The 20502-nt window shown below is 49.8% G+C and overlaps 2 protein-coding genes across 7 annotated transcripts in view; both read left to right on the top strand.

Annotated features, from left to right (window-relative positions):
• LOC106810641 overlaps positions 1-4837 on the top strand; it is a 24950-nt gene extending 20113 nt beyond the window's left edge. The window contains exons 4-5 of the mRNA XM_014814066.1: positions 2009-4727; positions 4769-4837. Coding sequence (XP_014669552.1) covers positions 2009-4727; positions 4769-4837 — 2788 coding nt within the window. The remainder of the gene's footprint in view (positions 1-2008; positions 4728-4768) is intronic.
• Positions 4838-5083: 246 nt separating this feature from the next.
• LOC106810648 (protein transport protein Sec16A-like) lies at positions 5084-20425 on the top strand. Of its 6 annotated transcripts, none has more exons than XM_014814072.1 (26): positions 5084-5322; positions 5594-5813; positions 5973-6031; positions 6288-6498; positions 6845-6983; positions 7207-7461; positions 7617-7714; positions 7838-7919; positions 8081-8198; positions 8350-8461; positions 8742-8901; positions 9148-9234; positions 9363-9479; positions 10751-10892; positions 11334-11426; positions 11542-11774; positions 12579-12671; positions 13321-13407; positions 14228-14311; positions 14579-14678; positions 14831-15025; positions 15565-15696; positions 15886-16298; positions 16951-17025; positions 17818-17883; positions 19136-20425. In XM_014814072.1, exons 1-26 carry the CDS (start codon positions 5250-5252, stop codon positions 19265-19267), a joined length of 3576 nt encoding a protein of 1191 aa, XP_014669558.1. In that variant the 5' UTR covers positions 5084-5249; the 3' UTR covers positions 19268-20425. The 6 variants fall into 6 exon arrangements, with proteins under 6 accessions (XP_014669558.1, XP_014669557.1, XP_014669561.1 ...); XM_014814071.1 differs by lacking the exon at positions 12579-12671 and adding an exon at positions 12129-12227 and having other exon boundaries at positions 5085-5322; XM_014814075.1 differs by lacking the exon at positions 12579-12671 and having other exon boundaries at positions 5085-5322.
• Positions 20426-20502: the final 77 nt, after the last annotated feature.

Below are 20502 nucleotides of genomic sequence, written 5' to 3'. Positions count from 1 at the left end.
CCCGCGTACAGTTGCCGCAATCATGCGGAAACTGTACGCGGGCTATAGTAATAGAGCTATAGTACCAGGGTACACCGGAACGTACCCAGGGTACGTTCCGGCAGTACCCTGGGGGACATAGACCCTCTCAGCGATACTATTGCCATCTTGATGTGAAATAAAAAAAATGTAGGCCTAGAACGTAAATAAATATCTATGAAATTTGAACTTTGAGCCAGCAATGATGGTAGTGGTAGTGGCACTGGCAGCGCTCCAGATAGCATGTGTATTTGAGTAAAATGCGCATTGAAAACACTCATTTACGCATACATGTACAAAACATAGAGTACAGAATACAGATACGATAGCGTTTGCCCCAGTACGTATGAATGTGTACAAACTTTGAGTACAATCACTGTATACATGTATGTAGTTAGCTAGACCAATAAATTGCGCCCTAAAATTTTTTATATTCTGATGTTATTTTAGAAAACAGAAAATAACATCTGAAAACCTAAAATAACATCAGAATATAACAATTTTTAGGGCACAATTTATTGGTCTAGTAGTTAGCCACAAGTTCCCATCTCGCTTAACACTACGTGGCGTGTAACAGTCGGAGAGCCTGGTCGGTTTAGTATGTAGTGTTCTTCAACGTATGCGTAACGTTAGTGCTGTCACTTTGTCAGTCATTTTAAACCAAAACGTACAACACGCACGCACACGCACACATGTACGCACGCACACTCACGCGTGCACACGCGCACAGTCACGCGCGCACACACGCACGCACGCGCGCGCGCGCACACGCACAAAAAACGCACAAAAATAATTTGAAAATTGATGAGTAAATACTCATCCGATGCAAAAATGATCCGGAGCACTGTAGTGGTAGTGGTATTTGGAATTATTTGCAGTAGCAAAAGCAGCACCTGGGACGCAAGACTTTGCCTGGCACTATAACCATAGCATTTAAATGAGTTTCAACTTGTAATAGTCAAATTTGTTTCATATCTATTTTTTATGCTATTTTTTATCATGTATATAATTAATCACACAGCTATAGGAGTTTTTCACAAACACTAATATCCCCCGTGATGATTTTTTGCCTTTGTAAGCTTTTCCTGAAATCCAAATTCTGAATCATACATTCGCTTGTCTTTGTGTATTTTATGTAGACCGCTCATTGAAGAGTTGGTGTAAAATGATATTTTGTTTTCTCTATTCACCAATAATACCATCATCGCTGATGCCCCTCACAGGTTTTCCCTCACAGTATTGCATTTTCTCTGGTTGTTTGGGAAGACCCAATTTTAACCTGATGTCATAACTGTTTTTGGTGTCTCTGACACTTGGGTCCCTGGTGAATGCATGCTTCAGTACCGGAAAGGATGTGATGCCAATCTTCAAACCAAGAGTGGGAAGCAATTTAGTAAAAACCATTTACTTACTGCAGTTGAGGCCTTGACCTCTCTACAATGACACACATAGCATACCATATGTAATGTTAAAACTATATATAATTAGATGCAAAAGGTTGAAACGTTGGAGGCAGAATTTGGGTTTCACTATTGTATCAATAAATTGTAAATAGTGTAGAAAAAATGTATAAGTCATGTAAAGGTTATATTTTAATTGTGCATGCAAGGTGCTGATGTTATGTTATGATAAAAGTGTAATGTTGTAAGGGCCACAATGTAAATAAGTGTGCTTGTCATACTTTTGGTGTATCTGTCCTTGGTAGTTATCTATCCACATATTTTATTTATATATATATGCACTAATAATTATCAATTCATGTATAAAAAATTACCTCATCCCTAATCCTTTATCCTTTAATTTATCCTTGGTAGTAATACTTAAAATCTTGAATTTTAAATGATTGTAATAGAATGTATGAGTGGATAACTATTGAAATAATGAAAGAATCATTTAAGTTTTAATTCTATTTAAGTTTCAGTATGTTGTTTCAAGTAAATGCGGATAAAAGAAAGTATCATTGCAATGTATCAATTATTCTGTTCTTCAGATTACACAATAATGTGAAGAATTCCCTTCACGGGCCGAAGGTGACAGAGGCTGTGCCATCACCAGCCGGTCCTGTGAAGATATTCGACCCAACCCAGCCGCTGCAACCAACAGGTAACACTGAGAATGCTCCGCTGCCTACGGCAGCTGCCCCTCAGCTCGCCCAGCCGTACCCCGCGGCGGCTGTCCACGGTTACAGCGACGGATGCGGAGAAAACGAGCAGCGTGCGCCGGCTGTAGATGGCAGCCAGTACTACGCGCAGTACGGGCATCCGACGGGCGACGTTGGTGAGCAGTATTCCCAGCAGGGCGCCCCGGTAGTGCAGTACGACCAGTACCAGTGGTCGCAGCAGTGCGGCTACGCTAACCCCGCGCAGGGCTACGCGGGCGAGCAGACTCATCCCGCTGCGTACCCACTAGCCGACCCGCAGCAGCAGAAGGGTGACATCTCACAGCAGTCGTGGCCGAACACGGACGAGGGCGTAGACGGACTCGCGGGCGCGCAGCAGCACAGCTGGCACGCGTACCAGTACGGAGACTGGCACGGGCAGGAGATCCGCGCGGCAGCGGGCGCGAACTTTCAGCAGCCCGCGCAGGGTCCGACCAGCGGCGACCCGTCCCCCGATCAGTATGCCCCCCAGGACGCACACCACGGGCAAGAGCCCTTACCGACGGCTGGCGAGTACGCGTCCGGTTACGTCGAGGGCGTGTCGGCGGCGGACGCGTGCCCGCAGGAGTGGGGGCAGGGATACGAGCAGCGCACGTACCCCGAGCCTGTGCCACAGCATACCGAGGATACGGTAGCGGCGGCGATGCATAACGACGCGGGCACCAGCGTGCAGGCCGAGGCACGGTCCTTCGACGCCGGCAGCGTCGACTACTGGGGTAACATCGGCAGCGGGTGCGAGCCGGCAGCCGTGGTGGAGACGCCTGCTGTGGAGGAGCCGGCGGAGCTGCATCAGCTGCCCGTCATCACCCAGGCGGACGCGCAGATCAACACAGCGTCAACGTTCTTCGGCCGGAGCAGCAGCGAAAGCGAGTTCGAGTTCATCTCGAAGGAGAACGAAGATGGTGGCGGCGCGGGCGAGGCGGCGGCGGTGGCGCCCCTCGGCTACACGCTCAGCTGTCACAGCTCGATCAGCAACTCGAGTCTGCAGACGATCAATCTCTCGCGTCGTGAGTCGTGCGAGCAGGTGGCCGCCGACGCTCGGCTTGACCCCGCGGCCGGCCACGACGGCAATCATCTCTCACTGCCCGACGGGCAGAACGGTCAGCGACACCACCGGTCAAACTCAGAGCCGTTTGACCATGAGGAAGCAGCGGCCCGCGAGGAGGGCGGACGTGACTTGCCGTTGGCGCCGCATCCACCTCCGGTCGATTTCTTTCTGCCTTCGCTCGGCGGCACGCCCACGGCCGAGTCGCACGAATCGGCACCAGCGCAATTCGCAGGCGAAGATAGTTCTGCGCTAGTCGGCAGTTCTGCGACGGCGGGCGTCGCCATCGAAGCGGCGACTGCATTCACAGGTGAGGCGGCGTCGCCTTCTCCCATCCCTGATCACAATATTGAGTCCACCGCAGACGCCATGCAAGAGACGAAGCCATCGATCGCGATGCTGTCTCAGAGTTCCGAAAGCCAGCAGTCGGAGGGGAGCGCAGCATCACATGTCAGTGCCACCTGTCATCCAGGTGAAGCCATCCAGGGAGAGCCTAGTGCGATCGATGGTATCGCGGAGCAAACCGGGGCCCGCCTCGACGTCGCTGCTGAGGAGGAGAAGCAGGCGGAGGGGGAGGAGGAGGAGGGGGTGCCCGCGTACCACGCGCACCCGTCCTACACGCAGGAGAAGATCCGCAGCGCGTTTCCCGAGGCGATGCAGCCGACGAGCCTGCTGCCGGCGGCCGACGTCTGTGCGGCGACGCCGATCATCTTCAGCCCGCCGCAACTGGGCAACATCTTGACCTACCAGACGCCGTCACCCGTGGCCAGCGTCTCACCCGCGCGCGACAGCAGCGCGCAGTACGACTGCGACGTGATGCAGCCACCGCATCTGGCGACGCCTGCGGGGACCGTGCCCTTTGGGATTCCGTCAGAGAGCGTGGATAACCGTCAAGATGCCGTCGACAGCCGCAGGGTTCCCGCGCCGGGCGGCGACGGCGGGATGCCGTACGCCGTGCCCTCAGTGCCTCAGCCCGCTGCGCTCCCGCAAGTGGAGCAATCTGGCTTCCCACCACAGCCGATACTGCAGCCGATGCAGTCTGCCGTCTTCGTACCGGAGCCCGCAGGAGCAAGCATGGATGTCATCGTCAGCTCGTCTCACGATGCGAGCCTGGACGGCGTCACGCCGATACCGGCGTTCGCACCGCAGCCGCCCGAGCCGGCGGTCACGATCCGGCATGTCCCCGGCAACGGCATCGGGCACGCGTTCGCGCCGTACGAGCGTCCGCCGGACCTCGTCGCGCCCGCGAAGCACGAGGCAGACGACCGGCGGCAAGCCGGCGCCAACGGGGAGATCGAGAAACCGAGGAGCGAGCGGCCGGAGGAGGACGGACGACGTGCCGACGGCCGGTACCGAGACGAGCGGAGGAGCGACAGGGACGGTGATAGAAGCGAGCGCGAGTACAAGAGGAGAGACGACGACAGGCGCTACGACAGGGACGGCAAGCGAGACCACAGGGACGATCGGAGGCAGGATCGAGACTACAGGCGCAGAGACGGCGATGACGCCGACCGGCGCGACAGCAAATATGATCGCGACGGCGAAAGAGGCGACAGAAGCGGCCGGCGGGACGACCACGGCAACAGGAGAGGCCACAGGGACGACGAGAGAGGTGAGAGGCGCGGCGACCGGGACGACAGGCGGGCGGGCAGGGACGACGAGCGCAGTCACCGCGACGACAGACGCGGCGACCGCGACGACGGCCGGGACCGGCGGTCCGACCGCCCCCGCGACTACGACGAGAAGGACTCGCGGAGGAGAGATTACGACGAGCGCGGCAGCGGCAGCTCGCGCCGCGACAGGGACGAGCGCGAGCACGGCCGCAGACGCGAGCACCGCTCCGACTACGACGACGAGCGGCGCCGCGACGCCAGTTACCACTCGCGGCCGTCCAGCCGCGCGTCCAACTACGAGCGCGACTACGAGCGCAGGCCGGCGGCCGACGCATCGCTGCAGGACGACCCGGCGAAGGAGAGGTCAAGGTCGCGAGCCGACTACGACTACTACGGCAAGTCGCGCTCGAGGGACATGGACCGTGAGCGATATGAGAATTCGAAGTACTACGAGGATTGGTACAAGCAGCAGGAGGCGTATTATCAAAGTGAGTGCAAACCATGCTAGTCTAAACTGTGTTACGGCGTCGCTTTCAGCATTTGCGATAATTTCTTTCGTGTGACGGGGAGGGCTTCATTCAATGTTTTGTATTTAATTTTGAAAGCAGAGGTCAAAATAGTGCGAAACCTGTCTACAAAATGAAAACTAAACCTGTGCATGTCATAGTTTAAAAACCCTTTACATGATGCTGGCTGGTATGACACACATTTCCACTGGAACAACTAAGCTAACCATGTCACATTTTCTTAATCCAACAGATTATCCATATGCCGACCCGAGGGCTTATTATGATTACTACCGCCAATACGGCCATAGCCGCCAAGACTCCGGTTACCTCGCCGAGATGGCGTACTACGATAGCAATAAGTCCGCCAGCTACATCGACCCAAATATGTCCTCTGCAGACTACTACCAGCAGTATGACGACTTTGACAGGCGATCGCAGCATTCGTCCTACGTTGATGACAGGGATAGAAGGTAGGCAATGCTGTGCTATTGAGCACGGTGACCGTATGCATGAAAACTGCAGTGACAAAGATGATTACAGACTCATTGTTTGCTAGTGATGTCGTTGAAGGATTGTGAATTGATTTCTGAGCGATGATTCAAAGCTAATATGTTGTGGTTTGTACGCAGTCGTTCTGGCAGTCGCTTGGGATACGAAGAGTCTGACGGCTATTCCGAGAGATCTGATGGTAAGTCTCTCACCAAATACGTTTCTAAGCATCTATTTATTTATTTCAAATTGCGGCTACATTCTAAACAGACGGTCACATGAAAGGGAGCTGTTGTGGCAGCGTTTTGCACCTTCACTGCCCTAGCCTTGGTTTGAACTCACAAGCCTCCAAAGTAACAATTAGAAACGCCAACCACTAGAGCACGATAGCTCTTGGGTTTCCGTCTCGCCGCGTTGCTGCCGCGTTTTCTCGTCATCGCGCTCTTGTGTTGCAGACGCCGTCGCCCGGCAGCGGCTGACGCCGCACAAGTTCCGCATGCCGCACACGCTCGCGACGCTGACGCCGAGTGGGGCGCTGCTCAAGGTGCTGCCCAACAGTCCGGAGGACGGGCAGCCGGCGCGCGTCGAGCTTCACGACGTGCAGGGCTTCCTCGGCTCCTCCGCCGAGATGGAGGAGATGAGGGCCTTCCCTGGACCGCTCGTCAAGTACGTGTCCACTTCTCTCGAGTTGCGTTTCGCGATTCGGCGGTCCGCACGACGCCTCGTTCATTATGCCTTACGTGTCGACATGTGTTGTCGTTGATTCTTCTACACCATTATAGCACGTGTAACTTGATCCTTAGGGCTAGGGTAGCATGCATATAATCATGTGGATCCTGTAACTTTACATGCCGTCAGCATAGTCTCTACTTTTTATGGCAGCAATCTCTGTAATGTCGTGACCGATTGAACCCTGTTTTCGAAGGCTTTAGAATTTCTGTCGATTCTCTGAATCTGTTTTTGTGGGTATTGTTGTGGAGCTCTTAATTGATGGCTTGTTGACTTTCCACAGGAGTGAGACACACAAGAAAGACGTTATTATTTTCTGCCAGAACAAGATAAAGGAGTGTAAGGCGGACTATGAACTGGTTGACAAGAGCTCTGCTGTTCTCTTGTGGGAACTTAATGTGTTGCTCATTCGACAGAATGGGGTAAGATGCTCGCAAGATTACCTTCTCTTTACTTTCCCGTTACGAAACGTGATATCGTTTACATGCTAGTAATTTATGCTCATGTTACTTGTGAAAGTGGAGCAAGCATGATAATATGTGGAGAGTAGCGCACATTTACAGACCTATGTGTGAAAAACTTATTCTTTCATATTATATATGTATGTATTGTGCATTATATTTATATATGCTGTTTTGTTTCTAGACCGTAGTTGGAACCGACATAGCTGATCTACTACTAGCAGACTACCAGAGGGAGCATGATGATGAGCCTGTTGAGCAATTAGATGATGTAGCACCAGTGTCGCCATCTGGTAAAGAGGAAGATGAAGAATCAAAGGCAGCAGAGACTACCGAAGTTGTCACGGAGAACCGCACTGTGATAAACAGGAAGACGCTCCTAAGCGAGGAGCAAGTGACGAAGAAGTTTCGTGATCTTCTTCTCTACGGACACAAAAAGGTAGCGACGTAATTCTTTGATTGATCTATTGCATTGCGGTTTCTTTATTGGATTTTCATTGGATTTGTGTCGTCTTTTATTTTTTTAGCAATTACGTAATCGCTGTGAACCAGTTTTCTCAATGAACTTGGAAACATGAACTTGTGTGCTTTTAGGATGCGCTTGACTGGTCCATGAAGCACCATTCGTGGGGACATGCCCTGTTCCTGGCATCCAAGATGGACGCACGGACATACGCTAACGTCATGACCAGGTGTGAGGCAGGCCATTTTCCTTCTAGAGAAACATGCAGATTTTTCTTATATTTCACGGCAAACATAGATTCTGAACTGTTGTGTAAGTAATGTGCTGTAATGTTGTCCTGTTCACCTCGCAGGTTCGCAAACTCATTGGCGCTGAACGACCCTCTGCAGACTCTGTACCAACTGATGTCAGGAAGGCAGCCTGGATCCGTTACGGTGAGCCTACCCCTTACACCCTTTAGCCCATTCAATATTCTACTCAGACAAACATTCTAGGAAAAAGAATCAAATCTGTTGCGCATTGTCGAATCGTTCTGTATTTGGTACGATGGATAATTAATGCGTAATTAAATGTTAGATGCTTGTTATTATTTTAGAGTGTGGCAGATCATAATTGGGGAGACTGGCGACCCCATCTGGCGATGATTCTGTCAAACGGCAGCGGACGATCTGATCTTGATCAGCGCAGCATAACGTCTCTCGCGGATACACTTGGTGAGTGCTATCGCCTAGATCTCTTTCTCACCATCTTTGCTCTGACATTTGCAAGTTCACTCTATGATGTCTTTTGCGTCAGTGTGTTTCCATTAAGAGTTGCTGTGTTTAGAAGGATGAACTTGGTTCTTACTAAAGCTATGTCTTCCAGCCGCCAGTGGCTGCCTACACGCAGCGCATTTCTGCTATCTGATGGCAGATGTTGGTTTCGGCACTTACAAGAAGAAGATGTCAAAATTGGTGCTGATCGGCTCCAACCATAGGTAACCCATTTTCTTAATTCCATTCACCCCGGTGTCTGTCGTCATGCAATGGTAACTCCGATGTCTATCCTCGTATCATACACTGGTCACCATGGGGGTCTATCCTCATGTTGTTCCCCATGGCATATATCCTCATGCATCTGTCGCAATGGTATCTATGTTCATACATGGTCACCAATTTGTCTATCGACTCCTATCGACCCATGTTCAGTACCTGACGATACTGGAACAATTGCTCGTCTTTTAGTGATCTCTAATGTGTTGTTTCGGATTGGTTTAGATTGCCGCTTCAGCAGTTTGCAACAAACGAGGCTGTGCACTGCACGGAGGTATACGAGTATGCCATGTCGCTGAGTAACCCCCAGTTTGTGCTCCCCGGACTACAGGCGTACAAGTTCATGTATGCGTGCAGGCTCGCCGAATTTGGATTTCTCCAGGAGGTGAGGTCCCCCAGGTTTCGCGTAGACATCTTTAGAGCGAGAGATTATTCGTGATTGTGGTTGAAGAGTTACGTTAGTAGTTTCTGAATTTTGACCGGTACTTGCACTATCCTGATTGCGAAGGCTGTCTAAATTCTGTAACCGAACAAAGTGCCTGATTCGGGGTTGCACAGTTGACGAGTTGAGTTTGAGGTTACATTGTTGTTGACTTTTTGAGTGTACAAATTGTGTGTGTGCTTGTTGCAGGCTCTTCACTATTGTGAAGTACTAACACGTGCCTTCCAGCCAGCGCCAGCACTCTATAGCGAGAATCTTGTCGCCCAAGTATACGAGGTACGTTGTACAGTACTCCTGTTGTAAGCATTCGTCCCAGAAATGAAACGATGATTGGAATGTTGCATGACGATCATCACTCGTGTATAGACAAAATGTGAAATTGCGGTCTATATTTTTCAATGCAGCTGGGCAGTCGTTTGAAGTACCACGACCCACATTACACACATGGAGAGGGGGAGATCACCTACATGGCCGACCCAGACTGGTTGACCAACCTCAGCAGCATATGCACGGCTTTCAAGGTACGTGTTCGAACGAAGCGTATGCCGCCGCGCTATCCGTGACCATGTCTGTCGTCCCGGTCACCACTCGATTACCCTCGCCTTGTCCTTGTACGACTTGCCTTGCCTATCGCTTGACTTAGCTCACCTTACTCTTCCCTGCCAGACTGGAGCCCTGCCGCCGCTCTCTCCTGTCTCCACCGCCTACGCTCACCTTTCCCTCGTGCCGGTCTGCCTGCCGTGGGAGGAGACGTCGGACGGAGCGTCGCCGCCGGCCGCGTACGGCCGCGGCGCCCTCTGGCCGTCGCTGTACGGCTCGCCGTCGTCGCACTGCAGCGACGACTCGGAGCGCTCGTCGTCGTACGCCGAGCTCGCCGCGATCCACGCCGCGCACCGCCACAGCTGGCGCCCCCTGCCGTACACGTGGACGCCGACGGGCAGCCCGACGGCCCCGCGGACTCCGCCCTGCAGCCCAGCCATGCTGCGCACGCCGATGAGCAGCCCCAGCTCCCCGAAGAAGGGGATGGGCAGTCCCGGCTCCCCGAAGAAGGGGACGGGCAGCCCCGGCTCCCCGAAGAAGGGGACGGGCAGCCCCAGCTCGCCGAAGAAGGTGACGTTCGCCGACGAGACGCCTGGCACGCCACTCGCGACGTCCGACAGCGACGACTCGTTCACACGCTCGCCACCGCGGGGCGCCACCGTCGCCGCCGCGATGGATCGCGCGACCGTCACGCGCAAGGACCAGCTCATCCAGAGCGCGCTGACGCAGACGCACGACTTCAGCGGGCGGCTCGAGCACCAGATCCGGCTGATGAAGAAGGCGAAGATGGGGCGCGGGCGCGGGCGGCGCGGCGCGGCGGGGATCGACGCGGCGCTGCTGAAGATGCGACGTAGTCCGAGCACGTTCGTCATCAGCGTGGACAGCAAGAGCCTGTCCGCAGCACCCGATCCGCCGCAGGTTGCCGCCGCCGTGCAGAGATGCGGCGGCGGCGGCGGTGTCGCGCCGGACTCACCGGTCGCTTCTCTCGCTGCTGAGACTTCCGCAGCCATTCCTCGCCTCCTCACCGCTCCGAGTTCACAAACAACGCCTCCTTCCGTACCGCCAGCGAGTCCTGAGAACGTGAGTCCTTCTTCCTTTCCCAGTCTCCGCCGCCGTGATATTTCCTAAGAGGCATTTTCGATCACGTGTGCTTTTCGTCTCTGCCCACTTGTTTCGTTCGATTATACAATACCGTTCGATTGTTCTGTTATTGTCTTTGGCGACGTGGTGTTGGCATGTGGATGTGTTGCAGATCGGTACTATCCACCACATTGAGGAGACTGAAGCTAATGCTCCGTGGACGGGTGAGGCCGTCTCTCAGCCAACCTCCGAGTCGGTGTCAACGTCGACGTCGGTGCAGGATGACATGAACATGATGACCAGCGAACATTACGGTAGGCACTTATGCGAGTGTGTGACGAGAGTATTAACTAGGATTGAGAAAGTGGGAGTTGTAAATGACTAGAACATTTGTGTCCTAGCAAAGCAAGGGGGTTCAGTGGCATGCCCTTTATAATCTTTATAAAATTGGAGCAATTTGTTGCATTCTGAGGTATTTTGCATAGTAAAAAGAGCTTGCCCAAACTTTAAATTTTTATATTTTGACTATGACTCGTTTGCCGTCGGCAGTAGTCTATTGCGAAAAAAGTCTATCAAAAAATGGCGAGATGTCTCACTAGCTAATACTCTGCGTGTGACTATATATCTGTCTCTGTGTTTTGCATAAGCTCTACAATGCTAGAGCACTTGTGTGTGGCAATCGTGTCAGCATACACGAGTGATTTCTTATTGTGGATATGAGAAACAGAGGCCAACAATAGCTTTCATTTCTCTAGCGCAAGAGCAAGTTCATCAGTACCAGAGTCACAGCAGACACACGTCTGGGCAGCAGCAGGTGTATGAGCAGACTGGGGCACCTGGCCCTACAGGTAAGGTTTCATATACATGTAAAGTGGCAGGCATGCTATATGAATGTTAACAGCTAGTTGGCTAGCAGCAACACCCGTCGCAGATTGTAATGGTTTACACACCACCCTCTTGTAGATGGAGCTGGCTATGACTACAGTCAGTACAATCAGTACTATCAGCAGCAGCAGCAAGGGCAGTACTTCACTCCCCCGGGTAACTATGGTGAGGGATACGCAGGCTCTTCCGCTGAGCAGCAGGTGGCAGCGGCGTCGGAACATAGCGCCAGTGCCCCGTCTAGCCCTCGCACACCTGTAGCAGACACTACTGGAGGTGCAGGGTTTGACTACTATGGCATGGCCACACAACAGGTATGTGTTACACGTTGAATCTCACGCAAGTTTATCAACAACAGCAATAACGGCACAGTTACCAGTTTTGTTTATTATTGGAGAGTGGAAGTTTGTTGATGACACTGCATGATATCTGTTTGAAATGTGTTGTGTGTGTAAGCATTATTGCTACATGTAAACTGTGGTCGTAGAGGTATCAACTCAGGTTACATGTAAATATTGAACCTTGTAATATTCACAGTTTCTTTTAGATTTTAACCAAATCTCACTCAATTCTTAGTGTTTACTTTCCTAATCTGCTAACACTAGTAATTGGTTTCTTAACGTTTTCCACTAATCTCACTAGACCTGTGTAACCTCTTCTGGCTGCAGAGTCTAGGCGAGCACCAGAATGAGAATTTGACTAGCGAATACCAGGACGATTTAGTTTCTGGATTCCAAACTCCACCTGACAGCCCAGGCTCTGCGAAGGTAGCCTTTCCTTCATGCGTAACACTACTCATGCTAGATCTTGTCATTAAAAAGTGCCGTTGTCTTATAGCGCTCGTGAAGGCATGTGGTAGGTCAGAGGTAGAGTGGTGAGAGTGGGCGGTAAGCGATTAGCTGGTGAACACTATTCCAGAATCGTTATGCAGCAGACCAAATCTGTAGTTGCACGTTTGTTATCTTCTGTTCCCTACAAACTGTTTCCTCCAAACCTTTGCACGTTTCTCTTTGCACTCTTCCACTGAACTAAAGGCAATGCTTGATTGCTGCCTAGACCAACTCGTTGCTGCATTGCATAGCGTTTCTGGAATGCGTTAGCTTGTGTGGTTATTGCAGTATCGGTACAGAGAAAGTCCTAGGGATGAGGGAGGGCATAGCGCGTACGCAGGAATCTATTACACGCCTCCAGAGAGCCCTCGTTCCACCACGGTATGGTCGCGAGTACATGTGTGCGTGCGCATGTGTGCATTCACGTGTGTGTGCATGGGTGTGTGCGTGTTCACGTGTGCACTTGCATGCCTCAATGCGTGCATGTATACACGTGTGTCTGTGTGCGTGCGAACACGTGTGTGCGTGCGTGCACATGTTGTTAGGCACTGACTAACGCGTTTATAGCTTGCATCACAATTCATCTCTGTATGTACATATGTTATTTAATTGAAGATTTGAAGCATATAGACATGCATCAATCTCACTGGCATTTCCTGTGGCTCTATCTGCTGTGTCTAGCATGGTGATAACTTCTTAACTAATTCTGATGATGGTTTAATGCTGATGTCACCCATAAATAATTTCCTGCTTGCAGTAACGTACCCAACTTAGTAAGGTGCAGGGGCAGCATTTCGAATGTGTGCTGCTAGGCAGACAAACTTCTCTCGTCACCTCCTGCTCCCGTAGTGTGCACATTTAACTGACCAGTGAAAACTGTGCACTGTTTTATTGAAATCGTTCACCCCAGTTGCCGTAGTTGTGATGGGCCACTTATGCCACGGCAAACAGGAAATTGCTTAGGGGTGACCCGATAGACAGAATGGATGCTTTCTTGTTTATGCTAACGCACTTTTTCATCCTCACATAGACGCTGACAGCATCCAGTCCAGAGCCAGGAAAGAAGGTAGAGAGTCCTACTGAGCACAAAAAGAAAGAGCACAAAAAGCATGATAAGGTAAGATTGCTAGCTGATTGACTTAGAATGTAGGTGTGCCGACAGAAGCAGCATAGCATGCCTATTAATTCGCCTACTAGATCACACGTGTGAGGTCACACACTTCAGTGACTTCAGTCACTCCAGTGACTTAACACAAAGTTTTTTAGAGCATATTGCAGCTTGAGGTCCACTCTGTGGTTCTTTTTGGAGATCACCAGCATTGGGTACTGATGGCCTTTTTGATGATATGTGAAAGCCGACTTAATTCAAAAATCTCTGTGATATCGTCATGGCAGATACTTAGTTTACTTAGCACAATTTTACAAGAGAATGGAAGTATCCTGCGTTACTGTTTGTTGTGGACCGAATTTATATTTTTATGGTTTAAAAAGGAATGCTTGTGTTACATTCTGGCTGCAGCTTGCTGGTTCAACTTCGCCCAAAGATGTTCTGGTATATGATATTCGCTTTCTGTCAGTGTTTTTTTGTTCATATCTATCTCAGGCATCTTTTTTTTTCAAAATGGTCACATCTGCACATCACCCATAATACCTGTCAACACACAGTTGATAAATGATTTTATTTTTTACTTAAAAGGAGTGAGACTTTTGGTCATTGCACTGCATGAGACACCAGAACGACTGAAATTTTGGGTTTTTATCACTTACAAATGCACTGTGAACACCATTTAGTGCATTGACACTGATTTGCATCAAATATCGAGACTCGGGCATGACTCTGAAGTGATGTGCTGGCTTTGATGAAAGTGGAAAATTTTAACTGTAAACGTAAAAGTAAATGTCTAAGTTATCTAATGCCGACCGTGTTCTGATTACAGAGAGGTTGGTTTGGTGGGATTTTCAACTTTGGCGGCTTCAAAGGAAAGAATGAGATGAAACTACCAGAGGACAAGAATCCAAGTGTATGTAGATATATGCGTGTGTGCGCGCGTGCATTAGCGTTCTGTATTTCTAGAGGTGAAGCATATATATAAGATCATCCCTGAAAATGTGCACTTAGTAATACTAGTTCACTGTAACGTATCTAGTAATTCATTACTAGTTTGAGGTACCCATCAAATGACTCCTGATGGATGACTCACGATGAACGTTAGTTGTCTGTTTCTGCTTTGTCGCTTTGCTTTTCATTGAACTCTTGCTTGACAGGCTCGTGCATTCCTACATTGTAGATTGTGTGGGATGCTACGAAAAACCGCTGGGTAAACCAAGATGGCGACGACGAAGAGGAAAAGCCGTTCGCGCCACCGCCAAAGGATTCAGACATGATGGGTGAGTAAAGGCTACCTGCTGGTGTCTGTTATCCAGTCTAAATGTTCCTGTACCTAGACTAGGTTCCCGTAAAGAACCTGCCACATGCCTTGGCGTCCTAAAAAATATAAGGACCTTTGCCCACAACTCATGTTTGTTCCGATTTTGTGCAGGTGGCAGCATGGGTCCATATGACCCACTCCCAGCCGTGCCAGTTCCGGCAGCTTATGACCCCGTGCTGACCCCTGCTGTGCCAGCTGCTTCATACACGCAGCAACAAGGGTTAGATGCCAATCAGCAGGCGCCACAGCCCACACCAGCGCCACCTGCAGGCGGTGTAAACAGGTTCAAGATGCGTGGCGGAAAAGGTAAGCTGAGTCATAACTGCTCCTGAATTGCCACCGCACGTGTTTTGGTTGGGCGATTTTCATAATCGTCACTCCGTACATTTAAAATTAGTGCAAGTATCAAACTTTTGGGTAAGGTAATTGAATTGGTGTTTTTTGTCCTGTGTCTTGTGAATTCAATATATGCTAGCCTTATGTCGTTTAATGTGTTTGTTAATTTTTATGGCAACAGGAGACAAATCGCCTTACATGTATTTAGGTAATCATAGATAAATGAATTCTTTATCTAACGCTGACACTCGGGTTGCTGTGTATTGTATCACTCTGTCTCATCACGTACCCCATACATTTTCTGCTGATCCCATAAAATCGATTGACCCATCAATTGAAACATGCACTAGATATATTTTCCATGCACTATAAGCAGCTACTGTGAATGTTGTGGTTGTGCAGTGCGACTGGTGCAGAATTAATTTATTGCATGACTGATTTGTGTGTTGATTTGTTCTGCAATTGATTCGCAACCCCCAGCGTTGTAACAATGGTGATATTCTTTACAGGACCCAGAAGCAAGTATGTTGATGTGTTGAATCCTACAGGCGCACCATCTTCTGGACAGCAATCTATAGCACCACCCAACTTGTTTCCTACTAATACGTCCTCACCAATGAACTTCTTTGTTCCGACACCAGGTATGTGAGCTTATTGGCTTCAGGCCCTAGTTATTAGCTTACTACCTTACCTTAAATTAAACCCAAAGCAACACGTACCTTGCACTAAAAATATCTAATTTGACCATTGGCCACTTACAAGACGTTTGCATCCTCATGCACATGCTGCTCGTTCTAGCTGTGACAATTCACCTTGCTTCTTGCTATCAGTTTCAGCTGAGAGCACTGGCGACAGTGGTGCAGTAGACTATGTGGGTTTGGCGCAGGCAAGCACGACCGATGCAGCGAGCCATCCCCATGCGGACTCTCAACCGCAAGTGGCGAACCCTGCCCAGGATGGGAACGTGCAGTCCTACTACCAGGATGGTCACGCGCAGGGAACGAACGCGTACGCACCACAGGGCGTCCCCGGTTACGCGCCGTCGCCAGCCACGGACGTTCCACCCTCACCCGGGGCCACGCCCCAGCAGCACAATCACGAAGTGGCGCCACCTGGTGGTCAGAATTACGCTCCAGCTCACGACGTGTACGCCCAGCCGGTGCTTCAGCAGCCGCCGGCGATCGGAAACCCGGGGTCGCGGCCTGGGTCGTCGACCGGGCCTGATTCGCCGCTCGTGCACCAGGTTGGTTACGATTTTTTGTCGAGCGTTGTGGCGTGTTGTTTAAATGAGCAGTTGTGCATGCGGTTGAGCTGCGAGTTTGCTGTTCGGTGCGTTTGTCTATTGCAGTTGTCGTGATTGAAACACCGACCTTGTCAACACCCGCCGCACTGTCGCTTCTCCATCTGAGTGTCGTCTCTCTGTCTCGGCTACACCCGTCTCTTCCACGCACTTACCCTCGGTTATTGCCTGCCACTCTGTGACGTCACTACCCGTTTCTGCTGAATCGTTGCTCATGTTTGTTGCATCGTTTCCGTCTTTCTGTACATTCGTACCTGACTCCGTCCTCTCAAGACATTTGCCACGCATTCCCTGCGCCTGGTATTGCCATCAACTCTTTAGATCCATCTGATTGCATCGATCTTCGCTAACAGCATGCCGTAATGTATGGTTCCTCGTGGACATGCTTGACTGTTCGACCTTTCCCATGTTCACCGCCCCACTCCACCCCACCCCCATCGACGGAAACGCGCGTCGAGCGAAATCTGCAGCTGCGGCATGCGAATCGATCGTTTAAGAGCACGCGAGGGGTAAGGGGGTGGCAAGGGCTAACCCACGCCGACTGTGCATACGTGCGATTTGTAAGAGACGTTCTTGTGTCTTGCCCATGTTGTAGTGGTACACGCAGCGTACGCGCACGTCTTCTATCTCAATGCCAGACGAAGAGCCGGGCGAGCGCGATGATGCCGAGGTATACACACCTACTAACTGTCGTGTGCTGTTTGTCGCGTGCTGTGGGCCGGCAACACTTTGCACGTGTGCGCGCTGGTCTCCGTTGACGTACTGCTTCGCGGCGTGGTGGCAGCGGGGTGTAGAGCTTGTAAACTGCATGAGGTCGTTTCACGGCGCAGCCGTTCCGAGTGCACCCGGTCGGGTCTCACCGCACATGTGCGTGTCCGATCTCGCTCCTTTCGTCCTGGGAAGCCTCTCTTATTGACGGCTGCGTGTGTGGGCACAGGCACTTGGGACAGAGTCAGTAAAAACTGAAAATAATATGAACGCACATTCACAAATAGGCCCTACTATCGTACCTCTCAATTACAGTTCCACTGTTGTGTCACTGTATATCAACTTTCCTTCATAAAAACTCTGTCCCAAGTGCCTGTGTGTGTGGGTGCGTGCTTGTGTGCGTCGTGTGTACATGTGTGTCGGTTGCACGTGGTCACTGCACAGTGTGGCTGTGTGAGCACAAATGTGGACAAATGTGGTGTGTGGCTCTAGCGTTGAGGACAGCCAGTCAATTCCCACCTACCCACATACGTCTATGCAAGCTGTGGTTGAACGCACGCACACACCCATACCCGCACCCCAACATGCACTCACACACTTATATGCACACACTCACGCACACTCACCCACATGCAAGCATGCACGCACACATACGCAATACACGGGCTTGGTGTGCAGTTCCGGTTGTACTTCTGTGTGATGTGGTCCGTGTGAATGCATGTTACTAATCTGCCTGCGGTGTCTTGTCCTGCAGCTATCTCGGGCTAGTTCCCAAAGCTCTCTGTCCAGTGAGGTGCAGAGGTACATGGTCCCTGATAAGGTAACGTTGTAGTGCCGTACAACAACAACAACATCGTGCACTATTGCTGCTGCCGTCCGTAGTCTTTCTCTAGGACTTCTCTGCTCTCTCTGTGTACTCCTCGTAGTGCTGCAGTACTTTCGACGAATAACGCACGGACGCTGGTACCTCTTATGGTGGTTGGATGGATGGTTACCGGCGTAACACACATTTGCAAGCGTTTGACTTGGTCGCTGTCGTTGAGTGTACTATGCGCCTTCCCGACTAACTGTGAGATGTTGTCAGTGCTTGCACTTGCAGGGCTTTGATGTAGTTTACTCTGCACTTTAGTTTACACTAAACAGTAGAGCGGATGCATAGCGTTAGAAGCATAGTGGCGTGAATATGCATTTTCTTTTGGCATGTCTAAATAGTGCTAACGACTTGCTATGCACTCAAGTTGTAAGATGCAATTTCTTGCCCACTACGTTTGTCAACACGTCTTCCTCTCTGTTTAACCATGAAATTGCACTTTTTATTGACTGTCTTTCTTCATTGCAATATGAAATATACGTTACTATACTTAGCATAACTATTCCTCGCTCTCATTTACACTCTTTCTTTCACACACGCATTCTATCTCTCTCTCTCCCTCTCACTTACTCACTCACTCACTCACTCACTCACTCACTCACTCACTCACTCACTCACCACCGTCACTCAGCTCACGTCACTCACCTCACCATCACGTCACATCCTCACTCACTCACAAACTCAATCAGTTACTCTCTTTAGACATAATCAAAGATTACGGCACATTTTGTTGTGATAAAATTCACATAGATCTATAGTATTGTGAAACATCTCTTGTTGTACTATATTTGTTCTAGATTTGTTAGTATTAGTCTTCATAAGCTGCAATAACTAATTGCAATGCAACATCTATGTCGCAAATTGGCAATATTTATTTCTAGATGTGTTCTTTCTCTTATCCTGTTCGTATCGTATTCGTAATTGTTGAACTGTTCAGTAGTTTCTCTCCCAGCATGTTAGTTATTTGCGAGTCTGCAGCAGTAGCAGTATAATGATTCTTCCACAGAGCATATAATTATGACGACTTTTCAGCGATTTTAGGGTAGATGGCTGAAAATGTAGCTGAATTTGTTTTAAGGTGGAAAATTGAGCAATCTGAGCATTTTTGAGTGGAAACCACTTAGAAGTGGAATAGCCTCGATTGACGGTGTACGCCCTTCTCAGAGCCTTGCTGACGTATCTGTTATGATTTTCTTTTCAGAAGTCAGAACCAGCAGCGCCGCCCGGGCCGACCCTATTCGACCCGGCTCAGTTCACGGCACCTATCACAAACTATGCTCAGCAGCCGACGGGCAGGATGAAGTATGGTCAAAGACGTGCCTACCCTCGTTGACCACTGCTTCTAATTATCTAGGGAATATTAATGGGGGGAGGGGGTAACCGCCGAGTTTTTAGCTCGTTCAAATGTTGTTGAATATGCGGTAGAGAGTCGTGCACCCGAAACCTGAAAATTAATGTGTAAGATTTTTAAGAAGTTTCACTGAAATCGTGATTCTTGTCTGAAACGCAGATGCCTTCTTATTGCGACTTTATGCCGAATAATTGAAGCCGTAATGGGCGCGTCTGTATGGTGTTTGTGTGTGAAAGTTATTACTTGATTTTCACTGGTTTTTAATTCTAACGCCTGTAGTTAACCATTTACACGAGACTGGGTTATGTTGTATGCAATATGCTGTATGTCAACTTGCTTAACTGTTGCACCGCTCCCGACATTGACGTCTGAAATTTAGTGGGACGTAGCACTAACCCATATAGACATCGCTGCATCTCTCTAACGTTATTGTGAAGAATGGATGGAATTCAGTATTTATCATTGAACTAGAAACTGGAAGTCATATTTATTACCTTAGGGCAAAACATTATTTTGGCTCCCTTTGGCCTTAAGCCAAGGAGCGCCTGTGTAATTGCCGTTGGCACGGATATGTGTGCGCTGCCTGTACGCGGGTGAGCGTGTATTTAGCGGGCGCGTGTTTGCTGATGGGGTGCTTCGTGCGACTTGTACGATGGAATAGCTACGTTTTATCATGTACGGTGTGATGGATAAAGTGAAATGTATATTTTGGTGACAGAGTCGTTAGTAAATTGCGTGTAACCTAGAATAGAATATTGATCTGCTGAAGGCATTATCTGTTTAAATAACGCATGCCACATGTCATTCAGCTGCAGATACGCCGTGTTATGTATTAACCCATGGTCAGGCTTCCCTGACGAGGAAGTCTGTGAAAGGATCCAAATGGCTGACATCATGAATACCTGTGTATAATGAAATTGGGGGGTCGATTGAATTCACCTGCGTTACACGGCGCAGCACGAGTATAGGTAATGCGTGACGCTATTATGTAAGGGAAGCTATGATATTGATCACAGTTCACATGATTTGGCACCAGTCACGGTTAGCTGCGCATCTGTGCGTGCGTGTACGTGGAACTATGATTCGTGTTGTCAGATTATGAAAAATAAATATTTGTTGATTATTATTATTATTAGGTAAGCCTTGCTCTTCGTGTTTTAATAAGGGTGTTTGTTCTATTGTCGAGATACGACTAGTATATACACAGTGTGTACCTG

Source organism: Priapulus caudatus, unplaced genomic scaffold, assembly GCF_000485595.1.
Source record: "Priapulus caudatus unplaced genomic scaffold, Priapulus_caudatus-5.0.1 Scaffold460, whole genome shotgun sequence".
Classification (NCBI taxonomy): domain Eukaryota; kingdom Metazoa; phylum Priapulida; class Priapulimorpha; order Priapulimorphida; family Priapulidae; genus Priapulus; species Priapulus caudatus.
Note: the sequence above shows the minus strand (reverse complement) of the source record. Positions and strands in the feature narration are given on the sequence as shown.